Source organism: Desmodus rotundus, chromosome 4 (assembly GCF_022682495.2).
Source record: "Desmodus rotundus isolate HL8 chromosome 4, HLdesRot8A.1, whole genome shotgun sequence".
NCBI lineage: Eukaryota > Metazoa > Chordata > Mammalia > Chiroptera > Phyllostomidae > Desmodus > Desmodus rotundus.
Window position 1 is genome coordinate 12031624 of NC_071390.1, and position 19135 is coordinate 12050758.

Sequence of the window (19135 nt, forward strand, 5' to 3'; positions counted from 1 at the left end):
GATATTTCTAAATTCAAATTTAGAATTGTGGGGTTTGTTTTTACTTAATTTGATTTTATATTTATATTTCATTTCCCCAGTACTGAAAATTTTGGTTTTTGGATGACATAATTCCTTATATATTTTATGCTAATATATATTTCAGAAGTAAAAATATGAATGTTATTACGGACAATGAGTACTGTAAAAAGATTAAAGCCTGTTCAGTTCTTTCCCTTGGAATAATATTTCTCACTTGGAATATCTGGTCAACTACAAAAGTGTTTTAATGCAGTATCTTCATTTAAGGAGGGTGGTGCCATTTCCTGTTTAAACGGAAAGAGGAAGAGAGTTACATAACTTTTTAAAAAGTGATTTCTTTATTTTCTCTCTCTCCTTCCCTCTCTTTATTTTGCCAGCAGTTAGTAACAGAGCTTAACAGAATGGTAGAAACTTGTGTTGCTGAACTGAACTCAAGTGGTTCACTGCTTGGTATAATCTATTTAAAAAAAAAAAACAGGAAAACCATCACAAGTTTTATTTACTAGCAGCAAGTAAAGAACTGCGATTCATATACAAAGCTGTGCCTCCTCAAAGGAAGGCTTAGCCATTCCTTATATATATACTATTTCATCAACTACATATTGATTTCTTCTTTGCAGTTGGCTACTTTCATCTAGTTGAGTTCGTATCAGCTCATCTTGTTTACAGCTACATCTATCAAAACTGCACTATATTTGAACATTTAGCAAGAAATAACATTTAGAACTGTCCAGACCTCAAGACCTCTGTCCTATCTTAACAGTTTTGCTTTACAAACACTTCTATTGATCACTGTTAGAATTTGCTATTTTCAGTCATGAGTTGTGCATAAGAAGCCCTAAACCAGAAAAACATGACTTCACTGGCCAGCGTAGGTTTCCAAAATCTCCCCGAACTGAACTGCTCACCTGACTTCTTCAGACCCCAATAGGCCACTGTATTCCATGCACTCCCCCCACAGCCAATCACTTTTTTTTTGCTAACTGTGGAGCAACTCCTGCATGTCAAAACCCATGCTGCCAGCTGGGATACCGCTGCTCAAGCAGCTTACAGTCGGTGCCAGACACGAACACACCAGCAGTTTATTATCAAACAATGGCAGAAGGTGCCGCGCTGTGCACAGGAACGCGGTGTTATGGAAACCCCCGGAGACTCTCCCGAGGATGACTTGTCAGAAGGACAGCTAGGCTACTCCTGATGACTCCGCCTACGTCAGGTGCAAGGTTTGCGCATCAGAGCCGGGAAGTCGGAATTTCGAATTCTCTTTTATTGCTTTATGCTCCTGACTAACACAAGGGAGGGCCAAAGGGTTAGGAGTATCGTAGCCAATGGGCGCATCCTACAGGAAGAAGTAATTCGCTTGGCTCTGTAGGAACGCAAGAGTTAGGACGCGACTAGCTACAGCACTACCGGCTTCGCCCGGGCGTGGGTGCCCCGAGAGCCAGGTTGGCGACTCCGGGACTGGAGGCGGTGCCTCGCCAGCCGCCCACTGCAGACAGGTTACATTGGCCCCAGAGTGCGTTGTGTCACACCCGCCGTGCCGCGCTGATTGGCTCCCCCAGGCAGCCCCGCCCCCTCAGCTGTAGCAGGGCCGGTTTCAGCGTCGCCGCCATCTTTGTTGATGTGTCAGCTCAGCGGGTCTTCGGGGAAGCTGCTGCGGGTAGAGTGCGGTGTTCGCCCTTTTCCCCCACTGCTGTCCCCCGCAGCTCCAAGTCTGTTGCACCCCTCCATGGAGAAGTTGGTCCGTAAGCCGGAGCTCTGCCGGCCGCATTAGGGGTACGGCGCAAGGCTCGGAGAAGTGGGGTGAGTGCCCGAGGGGCGCCCGGGGCAGACCCGGGAATCGTGGTGGCTGCACGGCGGGGCTGCCCCTCCTGCACGCTGTCCTGCATATCCCGGGGTTGGCTCCCTGGTAATAGGAGAAGGCAGGCTCTGGGGGATGGAGTTTGTGGTCCCTTTCCCTCCCTCCAGCCCTTGGTCCCGGGCTGCCAGGGGACACGCGATTAGAGGGGTAGACGGAGGTCGTGGGGCCCACGCCTCCTGAGCGGTGCCTGGAGAGCGGCGGAATTTGGGCTGATTGGCCTCCCAATGAGAACTGCGATTCAGCCCCGCCTGCTTGCTATCTTTCATACACTCAGTCGCCTATTTCTTTTTTCGTCTGCTCAAGTTGACTGTGTGTTTTTGTGTGTGCGTTTTGTGTTTACTGTTCTGGCCACTTTCTGCGCTCTTTTGAACACTGCCATTACCGTGATTTTAAGTAACTCAGAGACAATTATTTGGGATTGTGAATGTGAGAGATCTGGTCTTTGTTTTTATGTTGCCTTTCTTCCAAAGATATCAAGATATGTGATAAACCTTGTCTGGTAAGGAGGATATTTCACATTTGCGTTTCTACCAAACGTGTAAAAAAAATGGTGAAGCTCCTTCTACGGGTCCGGTAGTAGCAATCCCGGGGAACATTGCAGGTGTGGTTATTGCTCGGCTGTTAACAGTTTAGTTAAGTACAGGTCATATTCACATCTCGATTTTGTTTTGAGGAAAGAGGCCGGCCTTTGGAGTGGTAACATTAGCGTTAGAAACTGCCTCTGGCACTTGATAGTCTCCTTAGCTTTGGGAATAAGATAGTACAGTAAAGAGACGCTGTACTGTCCCAGACATTTAGACAGTTCTCTCTGTGCGTGTGTCACGTTCCCTTGATGCCCAGCTTTTTTATTTCTTCCAAAATGGTAGGGCGGGAGTTTCTTCCAGGAAAATATGCAGGAATTCAGTGGAACAGTGTTTCAAGATATGTGCTGGTAGTCATTCAAGGAAAAAAAAAAGGTCTATTGCGTTTCTAAGTATGCTAGTGAGTGTAGCCTTCCCAACTGCTAACTACACCTTCGTATTTGCAGTGTTGATCTTGTGGGAAAGATTAAGGTTCTAAAGATATTGATAGTGAAACTGAAGTGTCTGCCTGTGTATCAAGTTTACTGTTCTCTCTGTACATCTACTTTTCAATTCTTTATTCACCATTATACAAACAGAAAACAGTGATGATTGGCCTCGTTCTTTTTTCCCTTTACGGTCTTTTCATGTTGTTTAAAATTCAGTTACGGTTTTGAGTAATTCACAAATCTCACAACAATTTAAAGAATTAAAACTCCTTTTTACATTGTAATAGGCAAACATGTACAATTATTGAAGGATCTACCTAGAAATGCCCTGCTTGTGTTTATATTGTTTTTATTCCCTGGAAATGTATGGATTGTGTTTATATTGATTTTATTTTTAAGACCGTGTCTAATTCAGAATACCTGCATGTAAACTTGAAGGTTTCTTTAAATAAGGAGATTCCAGAGTGCCATTGGTATACCAGACACTGATTTATTGCTAACACAAAAGGAAGTGGAATAGCATATCTTCAATCTTTTATTCCTTCACCCATAAACTCAAGAGTTGCTCTTTGATGCTACACAATGACAGCATGGCTGATGATGATTGTTTAGCATATTTAATGTAAAAACATCTCTTTACACTACATTCTGACATCGTGAAGATAAAACAGGGCAGCAGTAGTCTCACTCTTAGGACAAAGCCGCTCTATTTACAGACTGAGAAAAATCATCTTTGCCTTTGAAAAATAACTACTAATCTGCTCTGGTTGTCCAAACCATTGAATAGTTTTGTGTTAAAGAATCCTTAACCTTAATTTAAGTTCTGTTATTTTTCCTTGAATAAAATTTAGATTTTTCCTTTATTTATCTCTAGCTTTAAATCACTAAAGCCAATTCTCAGATTTCTCATAAACATGACACTGAGCTTATAGTGCTGTGACTGTTACATTTAATACTCCTTTCAGGGCAACAGCAGGAGCGCAGATGATTGAAATTTACAGGTAACCCTCTAATCTCACCATATCATTTCTGATTTGTCCTTTGGACTTTTCTCTAAATTACTGAGATTTCAAATATCTATTTGGGCTAGGAAGTAAACAAAGGGAAAAATATTAGGGTGAAAGGGCAGTAGATACATAGTGGAAATCAAACCCAGCAAAGGGAAGTATTGGTTGGATTGTGAATGCATTTGTCTCATAAGAGACATGAACTGATAGTCTACTGTAGGGATGTTTATGTAGTAAGTGCTAATGAGTAATTTGATTTTTTGGTAAACTACATCATACCAAGCCCAGGCCAAAGGTAGTTTCAAATTTAAACATTAATCAGAACTCCTTAATGTGAAGCAGACTTACAAGTTCCTTCTCTCTCTCTCTCTCTCTCTCACTCTCGCTCTCGCTCTCTCGCTGTCTTTCTTTCTCTCTCTTTAAGGTTATTAGCCGTCCTTTTTGTATAAGGAACCATGGGTCAAAATTTTTTCCTTCTTTTAATTTTCATATTTGGGCGGAAAATTAGCAGAAAATACTTCATGTTTTCTTAGACTTATTAAAATTCAAGTTGTGAGCTCTATACAACTAGCTTCAAATTAAGATTTCTATAATAATAACTTTGTGCTTTAAACATTATTATTAGAGATACATAAAATTGCAGGAATCTAAGACACCAAGCCGATAATATGACATATAACTCAATAATGTGATATGTGTTGTGGCCCCTGATCCTCTTTTCCCTGGAATCTTGATGGACCATAATTTCTGTTTCTCCTGTCGTTCTATCGCAGGATTTGGTGCTATTTTGCAGAAGATCCTGCTGCGTCGATTGCATTGAGTCTTTTTAATGTCTTTTTGTGTGTGTGATAATGCACATACCAAAAAATTCACCCAGCTCTGTGGGTGCAAAGATTAACAACCCTCTACAGGTATAATTGACCTTGGGCTCACATAATATACATTTTAAACTGGTGGACTAAAGGCAGCTTTTAAAATACAGTGATTATATTTCATGTAAAGGAAATTCCATATATTAAGGTTAAATTGTACCCAAAAGCTTAATTAGAATCTGACTGCTTTACAAATATTTCTTCCTTTTGATCATACTAATCTATAATTCTTTGAAGTAGGCTAGCTCAGTTTTTTAATCTTTTAAAAGTAGAATTTGATTTGCATAAATTCACCTTCTACGAACTTCACAGTATCAGATATTTTCACCTTGTGAAACAAGGTTTTCATGTTTCTTACACGGGTTATTTTCTGTTCTGTTACTTTATTCTATTTTTAAAAACTTTATCCAGGGAAGCATTTGTATTTTAAAGTTAATGCTATTACAACTCATTTACCTGGGGATTGAGATCAGACTGTGTTGGACTGTGGTTGATTTTTTATTTGATGTACTGCTTCTGATTTTAATTGCAATATCAGAACCTCGTTAGAACTCCTCAGAAAGATAAGTTATGTATTTGATTATGCTGCTTTCAAAGTGTGTTTGGGGGCTATGTGAAAAACCCTTTTGATGTATTTGTCCTTCAAAGGATGGTAAACCATTATATTGAAAAACAAATGCTCTCACAGGCTTTACTTGCTTATCTTAGTGTAAATTATGTGAAAAGTATGCAGCTTGTATTATTTGAGATGTAAATGGCACAGTTTATAATTTAGAAGTTTGTAGTTTCTTGTGAACAATATTTATCCTGAACTGAGTCAGGTTTTTCTGTTGGAAGAGAGAAAAGATAGCAGGTAGCACTGAGAGACCTTCAAATTAAAATACTACAAACACAGAGAAGAAAAGATTTAACGTGGAGCCTCTATGTACTGGTCCTCTGTATCAGAATGTAAACTCCATGAGAGAAGGCTGGCTGACTGCTTCACTCCCAAACCACAGAACAGAGCCTGCAAAATCTGTGGATTAGATTCATTTGTATTTGCAATTTATTGAATAAGCTTAAGTTTTTTGTTGTTTATTCTGCTGATTTACTGGGAAAACAAAGCTGTTAAAGACAGTGTTTTCATTTATACGGCTCTTGTGTGGAAATAATTTTGTAGGAATATGAGTTCTTTCTTAAGAAATAAAATCTAAGATGGGTAATGGTTGGCGTTAGGCAAATAAAACCTGTTTCTCCACCAGTTGCCCACAGCTGATGAGCTCCAGTCAGAGCGAAACCAGTTCGCACTGCACTGAAACAGTGTAGACGTGCGCATGGGCCCTGTAGTTCTGTGTCAGAAACAAAATACTCTGGGGGGGGAGTGCTGAATTAGGAGGATTTTGCGACTGTGCTAAGTTTTAAATACAGTGTTTTCCCCTAATGAGTTGTAGTTGCTGAAAGTCAAGTAATCTATGTTGTTTTTTTAAAGCAAAAGATATATATTGTAATCTATAATTGTAATCACTATATCTATATGAGTGTTAATTTATACAAGCACTTACTAAAACAATCTTGTAAACAAGTGTCTAGTTTTATATCCTCCCTCTTTAATCTACTTCTAGATTGTTCCATCCTCAGTAGCTTTGATGGCAGCCCTCCCTCCCCCATCGCCAAAATCCTGGACAGCAGCCAGATTGGCCTATGTCAGCGTTGCCAAGTGGAGGCCGGCAAGAGGACTCAGCTGTTTTTCCCCTGGTTGACCATGGACACAGTCCAGCTCATTGTATAGTTATTTCATCTCTGGTGATGGCTCTGTACATATACGCACACATGGATCTTCATTACCCCTCTCCTTTTTCGTTTGCCTCCACTTTATTCGTTTAAGCATCAGAAAACAAAATTTGAAAGCTAGCTGGTTATCAGATGCCATTTTATATGAAGACTTTTTCAAAGGTCATGGGCATTGTACTGAGCAACAGTATAGAAAGTACTTGTCTTTTGAGGTTACACTAAGCATTCTGTAATTTATAGGAGGATAATAGTAAAACTGAGGCAATTATGAAATCTTTTAACCTAGATGAATACCCAGCAGAATGAGACAAAGTTTTCTTGTTCTGTGCTGTCTTGTACAACCTGGTTCCCATCTGCTAAATGCTGTTTAGGCCCCAGCCTGTTGCTTAAACCCAGACCCACTATCCCATCCTCATTGAGAACCGCTGAATGGCATTGCAAGAGTGAGTGTCAATGTAGTAGAAGATATATTTGTTAGATTTATTTACCTATTTATTGTTACTGTTGTTTGAGATTTAAGAAGTTTGAATCAGTTCTGAGTGAAGTTCCTCCTCACAGGTACACAGGTTGTTTAAAAGAAATGTCACAATGACAGCTGTAACTCTGCTTGATGAGAATAAATGCAGTGTGTTTTCATTTACGTGAGATAGTTTTTGCACTGTGATGAGGGGAAATTTGGAGGAAGATGCAGCCTTAGAGTGAGTCCTTAAGTTTGATTAGGCTTGGGAGAAAAGAAAGGGAAGGCCGTTCTGGGGGGAGGAGCAAAGCCATGGAAGAGTTAGCAAGAGTAGACTGGTCAGGGACTAGTAGAGGGTAGGGAAGTAGCAGGATTTTAGAGATGTGCTGAGAGAGGAGATTGGGAAAGTAGGACAGCTGGTCTACTGGAGAAATCATAACTGAGGTATGGACATGGCGTGTGTTGTTTTTCCTTGATGGCTCTCCAGTCATACGGTGTGAAATGCCCCAGTCTCCCCTGCACTTCCCTCTGAAGTGCAGCCCCTTAATAATGTCTTGGTTTGATATCATAACCTTTCTGCCACTTTTGATTACTGTAACTTATTCTAGAAATTAAAACATTTCAATTATTTAAAAATCAAAAATGAGCTACAAAACCCAAACACGTTCTTCTCCCTAAAGAGAGGTTGAGACTTTTAGTTCCCAGCGACTGGGCTTGAAGAACAGGTGTAATCTGGCTCTAAGATATGTTCCCTGTCCTTTCTCAAGGCAGCCCTTTCGGAGTGGGGTGGGGAAGACCAGTCCGTGGGGACAGTTCTCATTGCCTGAACCTCTAAAGAGGGTAGAGATAGCCCTGGCCTCACTCTCATTCATCTGGTTGCACTTGATGCGGGTGTGTGTGTGTGGGGGGGTGTCTGTGTGTGAATTTTTTTAGGGGCAATGTTGTAGCTTCCTGGCCCCTTCTTGCAATTGGGGACCCACTTCATAGGGCCCCTTCTATTGCTCTTTTGCAGAGCCAATGATACTAAAAACCTCCATTCCTTCTTTGGATGGGGTGACACTTGTCCTAGTGCTGTCTCAAGTCACTTGCCCCTTAATTAACCTTGACCCTCTAGTCGGAGTTGCAGGAAGGAAAACCGGAGGGAGGAATGGCGGGAGGTTGAGCAGTCCAAGTGCCCCAGTTATGGAGTGATCAGGCCTGGATTGGGTTGCAGGTGGGGTTAGTGGCAGTAGAAAAGAAGCTGTAATTGTAGGAGACATGAAATTGGTAAAAGAGGACGAAGGAAAGGAAGGAGTCATGACTGAGAAAAACAATACCGTTGACAAAAGATTAGCTGGGTGTGTTCAATTATTGGAGCTATACTTACAGTTTTAGATTTAGCCATTTTGAGTGAGGTTATGGTGGAACATTCAGTGGAAATTCCTATACTCAGGTGGAGATTTTAATACAGAAACAGAGTGAAAATGAAGGTGTGGATAATTCATTAACTCAGGAACACAGGACTGAAAATAATGTGGCATCAGCTATGCGCTGTTGGTTCCAGTTACTGAAGTGGGCGAATAGTGGGAGGGAAGATGGAGTTGAGGACTGGAGCCTAGGAGAACAAGACAGAGGGATGAGAGGACAGGGCTACTGTTTTGCTTAGTGCTTTTTTTTTTTTTTTTTGACAGAGCTCGACACACAGTCGAGATTCATAAAGTTCTCAAATGCCCAAGTTTCTTCTCACTTACTCTATGTGTTCTGGAGAGTCACCATGCCTGTATAGACTTACTCTCTAAGATTCCTTATCTGCAGTCCATTACATTTTGATCAGCTCTGAGTTCTACTTCAGCTGGTAAAGCATGGACTAGTTATGATGTTTAAAACTACTTCCTTTGTTAGCTTTTAGATTAATTTTTAAATTAAAAGTTCGAATTCAGCAACACATTCTCAAGTTACATCTTACAGTGAGTTACTTTAAGGTAATGGGAAGGTAATATAGGTGTATAGTGCCCCTGTTTGAGAATGATTTTACTTTGTCTTAGATTTTGGAATACAGCATACTTGCGAGGTCTTAATGATGAACTTACTGAATTTATTCGTATGTCTAAACCAAGCTTTATTACAAGTGTGGACTTTGCCTTGGTTATATATACAGTATATACAGGAAGAGAATGAAAATTTCCATTCGATTGCTTGGAAATACGATTTACAGCTAGGTAATTCTTAGTATTAAGGCCATTGTCAGTATTAGTGGATACCTCAAAGGACAATCTAAATGAAAAGACAGAGTATTTGACAAGTAAGCCGGTCTTCTTTTCCTTTCTTAGTCGTATTATTCCTGCTTTTTGCATTCCTAGAATAATGTTCCTCGAATACTAGTTATGTCATGTCACACTATGTTTTAATTCAACCATTTGAGAACCTACTCTATGCTAGAAGTTCTATAGATCAATCAAGTACATACAAGTCAGTCATGATCTGCTGTTCTTAACAAAATTCACTCGTCTGTCATCCTGAGCATCCCACCTGGCCATCTTCCCTTACCCTTCTCACCGTCCTCGGACCGCCACCTCCATCATGGACCAGAGTGAACATGTATCTTTCTGTTATTCAAAACTTTAATCTTTCTGCTTTGTTTTTTATAAGTTCACCTTCCATCTGGAGTTATTTCTTTTCTGGTTTTGTCAAAACTGTGATCTACCCACATTTTTACCCAACTTGATATGACTCTAGTAATTCATCTGCTATGTTCGTATCTGACAAAAGGAGTAGACAATTCCCTCTTTTTTAAAAAAAGATTGCTGGAAGTTTTAAATTTATCTGTCCTAGGATAATTTTGAAGTTGAATTATTTTCAGGAAATAGCTGGAACAGCAACCCTCATGTATAGCATACAAATGTATTATAACATGGTTGAGGTTAGTTTTGTAAATGCTGCTTTCACAGGATGTAGGCAGTGCATATGGCCTCCATTTGTGTTGCACTGAGTATTTTTTATTCTTGGTGAACATGTTTGGAAATCACCACGGTACTTCCTGGATCCCAGCCTGGATGAAAAACGAATTTCTGCCAGGGATCCTTTACACAGTGATTTTTTTTCAGTTCAGCTCTTGGTGTTTGGGCTGTAGGTAACTGTGTTTTGTTACTGTTTACTTTTTCTTCTCAGCAGATTTTGTCATTGGTAATACGTCATTGGTAACTTTTTAATTGAATCTATTGTTGGAGTTACATCAGTTAATAAAATTATGCAGGTTGAAGTTGTACAGTTCTGTAATACATCATCTGTATATTGTATTGTGTGTTCACCACCCCAAGTGGTAATGTGTCTTATTAATTTGGTTTGCAACTCCTCTTCTGGTGTTTTCACTGCTGTCTTATTTCCCCAATATTTTCGTACAGATTCTTGAGATACTCATTTTCCTCTTGTGGAGCTGAAGGAATTCTAAACAATTCTTTGGCGCTAATCTTCCAGTTACTAGTCTTTCTTCATACCCACATCTTACGGGGGTAATCGAGGCACGCCAGACTATGGTCTGAAGTGGGTTGTGTGGCTGAGCTGAAGGAGGGCAGAGAATGAGACTCAAGTACGCCATTGGTTGTGGCGCACTTGGATTGGGTGTCCTATTCTTTTTTCCCCCCTCAAGGAATGGCTTTTAAAAGAATAATTAGTGGTAAATTTCTGGCCTTAGTTATTCCACATCATGGGATATGTGCACATAGGGGGTCTTGGTTTTTAAAATCTTTCCTTTTTAAATTTGGATGTTTTGACTTTCTTAGATGTAAGACGAAGGTCGGGAACAGATTTGAAGGAGTACGGCGTAGACTGGTGCCAGTCAGCATGTCAGAGACAGAGCACGTGGCCTCCACTCCCTCGGATAAAAGAACTGGGGGAGCATCTGTCCCGCAGGAAGACTCCAGCAGCTCGTTTGCTGGTGACGAGGGCAGCAGCTTAGAAAACGAATCCAAACTGTCATCATTAAACTTTGATAAAACTTCATGTCGGCCGAATGAACACAATAATCAAATTGAAGCACAGGAAAATTATGTTCCAGATCATGGTGGAGGTGAGAATTCTTGTGGTAAAACAGACACATGCCCAGAAAATTCTGACCAAACGGCTGATTTTCCTGGTGAAGATTTTACAAAGCAAGTTTCTAAAACAAATGAAACAGAACAGACAGTAACTCAAATACTGGCGGAATTAACATCTCCTTCATTTACCGTAGCAGCTGGTCGAAAGACTTACTCAGAAAGTCCCTACGACACAGACTGCACCAAGAAACTTATTTCCAAAATAAGGAATGTTTCAGCATCAGAGGATTTGTTAGAAGAAATAGAATCTGAGCTCTTATCTACAGATTTTGCAGAGCATCAAGTACCAAATGGAATGAACAAGGGAGAACATGCATTAATAATGTTCGAAAAGTGTGTGCAAGATAAGTATTTGCAACAGGAACACACCATAAAGAAGTAAGTTTTTTATTCTCTCAGGTTACTTTTTTCCACGGGGATTAAAGAGGCCATTCATTCTTTGAAGGAAGATACCATCTTGTCCACCTTTAATTCCACAGCAGAGCCACGTACTTTGTAGTTAGTCAATAAATAGGTATTTATTCAATAATTAAGCAAATGTCAAGTTTGTCTAGTTATTTAATTTATAAGTCTGCTTTTTTAGAATATGGTATTTTATTTTCATTATCTTAGAAATAACAGGTATGCATCAGTGTTTTTATATGGGGTGGGCAAAAGGTTTGCAGTTGTAATATAAATAAGTAATATAATAATAAGTAATAATACAAGAATAAACTATGTTGTGTAGTTATAACTGTAAACCTACTTTTGCCTACCCCGTATATATTATATACCTATGTCATACATATATCAGCTTATGTAAATTAATGTATATATAAAGTCAGTATTTTAAATATGATTCAAAAGTTCTGTTTGTTTTAAATGTTTTAATATATAAACCTAATGGAATACTTTATTAAATAGTGTAAATGTATTAAAGATCTAGAAATATTTATGAAAGACAACTCAAATTGTTCAGTTTTGAAAAAATATAGAGCATATTGTTAAAATGCTCTACAAAACTAAGTAATTCAGCTCTGGCTGATGTGGTTCAAAGGACTGAGTGCCAGAGGTCACAGGCTCAATTCCCAGTCAGGGCACATGCCTGGGTTGTAGGCCAGATCCCTGTTAGGGGGAGTGCGAGAGGCAACCAATCGATGTTTTCTAGCACATCAATGTTTCTTTCTTTTTTTAATTGTTATTCAATTACAGTTTTCTGCAATTTCTCCTCATCCCTCCACCCCTCATCAGTGTTTCTTTCTTTCTCCCTCCTTTCCACTCTCTCTAAAAATAAAAATAAATAAAATCTTTTTTAAAAAACCTGAGTAATTCAAAAGGAAATGAGAAGTCATAAAATTCAAAATAATTTTTCTTAAAATCCCCATTGTAAATTCATTGGTTTAAAAAAATTAAAATTTAGCTGACAGAAGAATTTATCACTCAGTAAATAACAGTATAGTTCTTTTTAGACTTCTTGTATTTGTGGAGTTAATTTTTATTTTAACGAGTTTAATTTCACTTTATCTTTTCCTAATAGTGTTATATCACCCTGTATTTTCATTCTGGATTTATGGAAGTGGTGTGTATGTTGAAGTGCTGTTTTATAACCTTTAAGAAAGGAAAACGTGCCAGCCTTCCCCAAAATACAGGCTGATTCTCTTTTTAAGAAATGATCCTTGAGTGGGAGGTGTGTGTGTATAGAGAAAGAGGGGGAGGAAGTTTACATACGAGAGGGGGATGACAGAAGAAAATGTAGCTTAATTCAAAGACTGCTGGACATGTAATTAGTCTTCAGTCATACCTTGCTTCCAGTCTTGACTGTTTCGGATTATCTTGCTCACTGGGTCAGTCTTTCCCAAACCAGCTCACCTTCATTGGTTCCTCCAGTGAACTTTAATCTTTTAGCATCCAGAGCCCCTCTTTTTATTTAATTATTTTTTAATTTTTATTTCAAATTGTGATAAAATACACAACATGAAATTTACCATCTTAACCATTTTTAAGTACACAGTTGAGTAGTGTTAAGTATATTACATTCACATTGTTGTACAACTGATTTCCATTGCTTATTCATCTTGCAAATCTGAAACTCTTTACCCATTAAACAGCCATTATTTCCCCCTGCTCTCCGCCCCCAGCAAACATCATTCTACAGTGGACCCTTGGGTTTCACCTATGTGGGCCACTTCTACATGGATTTTTATTTAAATACATACATACAGTACTGTGAATGTATTTTTTCTTTCTATGATTTTCTTAACATTTTTTCTCTAGCTTTATTGTAAGAATACAGTACATATATATATAACATACAAAATATCTGTTAATTTACTGCTTATGTTATCAATAAGGCTTCCAGTTGACAGCAGGCTATTAGTAAAGTTTTGGGGGAGTCAAAAGTTACACATAGATTTTCGACTGCCTCGGGGAGGGGGGTGTCTGTGCCCCATCCCCCATGTTGTTCAAGAGTCAACCATACTTTGTTTCTAAGAGTTTGACTTCTCTTGGTAACTTTATATAAATGAAATCATGCAGTAATTTGCCTTTTTGTGACCAGCTTATTTCACTTAGCAGATGTCTTCAAGGTCCATTCATGCTGTAGCATGTGTGAGAATTTTCTTCCTTTTAAGGCTGAACAATATTTCATTGTACGTATAGACCACATTTTGTTTATCCATTCATCCATCAGTGGACATTGGGGTTGCTTCCACCTTTCGGCTATTGTGAATAATGCAGCTGTGAATATGAATGTACAAATCTTGGAGTTGAGACTCCAAGGCCCTTTTACTATATTATTACCCCAAAACTAATGGCTGCTATGCCTACTCACATTATTCCTGAAACTCTGCTATTATGAATAAACTGTATGACTTTGTACTTGAACCCAGTGTTTCTGCCATTCTTGCCTTTTAGCGTAACTACCTCATTTTCCTGCTGTTCTTTTAGACCTTCCTTTTTGAGATTATCCCTGCTGCCTCTTCCCACTTTCCTAAGATCTGGACTCTTAATCACTTTCATGCCTCTTTTGTGAATGATAAGATTTACTTTTAATAGTAATAGCAACAAACACACACTGTTAATTATGTGCCTGACACTTCATGTATATCAACTTATAGAATCCTCACAATAACCCTATTCGGTATGAACTATTATTATTGTTTTACAGATGAGGTACCTGAAGCACAAAGAGATTAAGCACTTGTTCAAGGTCACATTCCTATAAATGGCAAAGTTAGAATCTGAGCCTCGTTAGTCTGGTTTCAGAGGATTTTTCATGTGGTATCTGAAATGAACTGGTTACAGGTTGTTAGTTTTTGACTTTACTCCTAATGTTTTCAGATAAGTTTCATTCCTCTTTTTTACCGTGTCCTGTCTGAACAGTAGCAGCACGGTAGATCGGGCGAGCACCTTCCTGGTCAGAATGTTGGAGTGGGAAGGGCCCACTGCCATTTACGAGCTCCTTTTCATGGGCCAAATCAGCCTGAGTCAAAGATTTTTCTTCTGTTTGAGGGGATGATACTTACCTGATGACACTGCTTTGTGTGTACATTAAGGCATTATAAAAATGTCAGATACTGTCATTTTTAAATCTAGGTTAATCCTTTGTTACACACATAATAATTTTAATTCCAAATTAAAAGCTTCATGGCTCAGGTTAGGTGTAAAACTGTTTTCAGTTCCTTTGGCCTAAATTTTCATGATTGCATCTATTCCCAGATGTCTTTGTTTTATATATCCATTCCCCTATCTTCTAATACCAATATTATTTTCCAAGGTCCCAACCAGAATTCTTAATTAAGAACAGTTTGTGTAGAGGATGTGCATTTGGCATGTAAGAATAATTTTAGGGCTTGCTGCGCTTCGTTTCTCCCTTCCTAAATTGTTTACTTGTGATTCTTGTGCTTCCGCAACAAATTGACTATACACCTTATGTAAACAATCTAAGTTAAACACCTATGACAAAAAAGGCTTGAATAAACTTGCATGCTACACTTTTCTCTTTCCCAAATGTTTGTAGGACTTGCTTCCTCGCGGTAGCCCATGGTCCTTAGAGAGGTCTGCCCTGCCCACCTTATCTGAGATCCGGCACATGCTACTCTCTGTTCCCTTGCCCTGCTTTAGTTTTGTTAATAGGACTTACCTACTACCTGGCATTTTATTATGCACCTATTTGTTTTTTATTTTAATATTCTCCCTTAGAATGTAAGCTTCATGTGGGCAGGGACAATTTGCTGACATACTTTTAACATGCAGAGTAATACAGGTACATAGTAGGTGCCCAGTAAGCATTTGTTGAGTGAATGAGAGATCTTCAAAGTAGAAGATGTAAAGGCCTGGGCTGTAGAATTAGACATGGGCTCAAATCTCACTTCAGCCACTTACTAGCTATATGAGCTGGAACAAGTTCTAGGCTTCAGGGGTTTTTTATTCACGAGAAAAGATAATTATTTGCATAGGCTTGAATATTAAATCAAATAATGCACTTAAAGCTACATTTAAGTAATAATTGTGCAATAAATTTTAAGTAATAACTTGCTATTAATAATCCTAAAATATCAGCTGTTAACCTTTAGCATCTTACCTTATTGCAGGTAATTTTTAAGGTTTTATTTTACACTTTTCTAGGGGCACAAAGTGAAACTTCTGCTTGAGCTTTTGTTATTTTATATTGACTACTCTTCTCTAACTGTTAAAGTATCATTAAAATTTTTTAAAATCTAAAGCAAGATTTCTCACCCTCAGCACTGTTGACTTTGGGGCAGATCATTCTTTGGGGTTGGGGGTGCTGGCCTGTACACTGTAAGACGTTCAGCAGCGCCCCTGGACTCCACCCACAAGAAGCCAGTAGCAAACGCCACCCCTGTTGTGGCGACCAGAACTGTCTTCAGACAAATGCCCGGAGGGACAGAATGTTCTGGTTAAGAACTGCTGACCTGAAGAGGTTTGGGTGCTGGAGAGGTGAGGTACATATTTGAGATGCCCAAGGAAATAAACTTAAAAGAGTGCGGGGTTCCCTATCTCAGTATATTCACTTGATTTGAAATATACAAATTTCTAGGAAGATGTTAATTGCCTGACTGGCCAGAGAAATTTTTTTCCAAGTGTAATGTGTCATTACAAAAGGATTGCTTAGAAATGTCAGTCTATTAATTGTAAGTATCTATATTCTAATCTGCAGACAGATAATATTCCATATCTCCTTTTTAAATTATGGTTTATTTATACTACCCTTTTTATACTTAGGTTAATCAAAGAAAATAAGAAACATCAGGAGCTCATCTTAGACATATGTTCAGAAAAAGATAATTTAAGAGAAGAACTGAAAAAAAGAACAGAAACAGAGAAGCAGCATATGAACACAATTAAACAGGTAAAAAGATAAGCTGAAATCTTTAAAAACTACGCTTCAATTTATAAAATAAATACATTCCTGAAAATGTATGTATGAATAAAAGTGTTATATTTTAAATTAGAGGGTTGCTTGGTATGCAAAGCATTCTCTTGTATGAAGTTGGAATCATTATTTTTACATGATATTTGTGATTGTATTCTATAATGGTAGAAATCCGAGGAGAAAAGACAATTTGGCAGTCAAATAGACCATTTTTTACCAATTAAAAGAAACAATACATAGCTAAAAATTTATACGTGGCATTAGAATATTTTTAAACTTACAGTTTAATATGAACTATACTGTGAAGACTGGCCCTTCTACCTCAGTGGCCGGCTGCCCCAGCCTTGTCTTCCCTTGCCTCTCCTTTTTCTTCATTTTCCTTCCTTTTTGAGTGTATATGTAGGAGTGTGTATTTACCCAGAAATATCTAGTTAAGTCTTCTGCTCATTTTTTGATTAGTTTTTTTGATTGTTAAGTCGTGATAGTTCTTTTCATATTATGGATGCAAATCTGTTTCAGATGCAGGATTTGCAAATAGCATCTTTTGTGGGTGGTGGTTTCACTTCCGTGGTAGTATACACTGACGACGCACAGAAGTTTTAGATTTAATGATGTCAGTTTACCTATTTATTTCTCTTACTGCTTGTGCAGTTGGCATCATATGTAGACTCCATTGCCAAGTCTAAGGCCATGAAGATGATCTTGTTTTTTCTCTGAAGAGATTTCAGTTCGGCTTTCATAGTCAGGTCTCGATTCATTCTGCGTTAATTTTTATATATGGTGCGAAGGTTGAACTTCATTCTTTTGTATATAGCTGTCCAGTTGGCCCAGAACCATTTGTTGAAAAGACTGTTCTTTCCCTGTTGAGTGGGCCTGGCATTCGTGTTGAAAATAAATTGATAAGTGGGTCTCTTTCTCGAGTCTCAGTTCCGTCTCATCCATCTGTGTGTCTGTCATTGGACCAGTACCACACTGTCTGGTTTCCTCTCTTTTCACAGTACGTTTTGAAACTGGGAAGTGTGGGTTCTTGGACTTTGTTCTTCTTTTTAAGACTGTCTTCTTTTTAAGACTGGCTATCAGTTCCTTGTATTTCCATGCAAATTGTACTGTCAGCTTGTCATTCTACAGTGAAGCCCTCTGGGTTTTTGTTAGAGATTGTGTTGAACTGGTAGACTCCTTGGAGGGTATTGCCATCTTAAAAACAGCAGGTCTTCCTGTTCATAAACACGGGACGTCTTTCCATCTATTTAGATCTTAATTTCTTTCAACAGTGTTTTGTAGTTTTCATACTGTACATTTTACACTTCTTCTGTTAAGTTTATTCCAAGGTAATTTATTATTTATGATGCTATTGTAAATGGAATTATTTCCTTAATTTCAATTTCAGATTGTTAAGTGTATAGAAAATTCATTTTTTTAAATTATATTTTGTAACTTTGCTGAACTCATTTTAAAACTATTTTTGTGAATTTAACATTTTCTAAGTACAAGATCATACCATCTGCAAATAGAGAGCTCTACTTCTTCCTTTCTAATTTGGGTGCTTTTTATGCCATTTCCTGCCTTATTGCTCTGGCTGGGCCCTCCAGTAAAATGTTGACTAGAAGTGGCAATGGTGGATATACTCCTATCCTGTTCGAGAGAAAGCGTTCAGTTTTTCACCATTAAGTACAATGTCAGCTGTGGGTTTTTTACAGATGCTTTTTATTAGTTGTTCATTTAGTTTTTATTTGAAAGAGTGTTGCATTTTATCAGATGCTTTTTCTGCATCTATTGACATGATCATGTGGTTTTTGTTTTATTGATATGGTGTATAACATTAATTGACTTTTGGATGTTAAACCAGCCTAGGCTTACTAGAATAAATCCCTTTTGGTCATGGCGCATAGTTCTTTTTATATATTGCAGGATCAGTTTCTTAGTATTTGGTTGATAATTTTTCCATCTGTACTTATAAGACCTACTGGTCTTATAGGTTTCTTTTTTTGTGATGCCTTTGTCTGGCTTTGGTGTCTGGGTAGTATTGACCTCATGGAATGAGTTGGAAAGTGCTCCTTCTTTTGGGGGGAAGAGTTTGTGAAGAATTGGTATCAATTCATTAACTGTTTGATAGAATTTATCTGTAGTCACTTGGGCCTGAATTTTTCTTGGTGTGGTTTTTATTTTTGATGGTTAATTCAGTGTCTTACAGATTTATTCAGATTTTCTATTTCTCCTTGAGCCAGTTTTATTAGAAATTGTTCATCTAAGTTAAATTCTTAGTATTTGTTAATAATTCTCTTTATTTCTACAAGGTCAGTATGTCTCTCATTTAGATTCTGTTGATCAATCTAGGTAATGGTTTGTCAATTTTGTTGATCTTTTCAAAGAACCATTTTTTTTGTTGATTTTTCTCTGTTCTATTCTGCATTTTATTAATTCCTTCTCTAATTTCATTATTTTCTTCCTTTTGTTGGGTTTAGGTTTAGTTTCGTCCTCTTTTTCCAGTGTCTTAAGATGGAAGTTTAAGGTTACTGGTTTGTGTTATTTTTTGTTTTTTCATGTAGGTATTTACAGGTATAAATTTCCCTCAAAGGACTGCTTTAGATACAGCCTATAAGTTTCAGTGTGTTGCATCTTTGTTTTCATTTATCAACTAGTATTTTTGAATTTTCTCTGTGATTTCTCCCATTGGTTATTTAGGTGGTGTTT

General features: G+C 38.2%; 1 protein-coding gene across 1 annotated transcript in view; it reads left to right on the forward strand.

The window, feature by feature from the left end:
• The first annotated feature begins 1629 nt into the window (after nucleotides 1-1629).
• The window catches only part of CCDC186 (coiled-coil domain containing 186), a 40893-nt gene continuing 23387 nt past the window's right edge, over nucleotides 1630-19135 (forward strand). Inside the window, exons 1-3 of the mRNA XM_024555584.3 lie at nucleotides 1630-1824; nucleotides 10756-11448; nucleotides 16294-16420. Of these exons, the coding sequence (XP_024411352.2) occupies nucleotides 10817-11448; nucleotides 16294-16420 (759 nt within the window). The 5' untranslated portion in view covers nucleotides 1630-1824; nucleotides 10756-10816. The remainder of the gene's footprint in view (nucleotides 1825-10755; nucleotides 11449-16293; nucleotides 16421-19135) is intronic.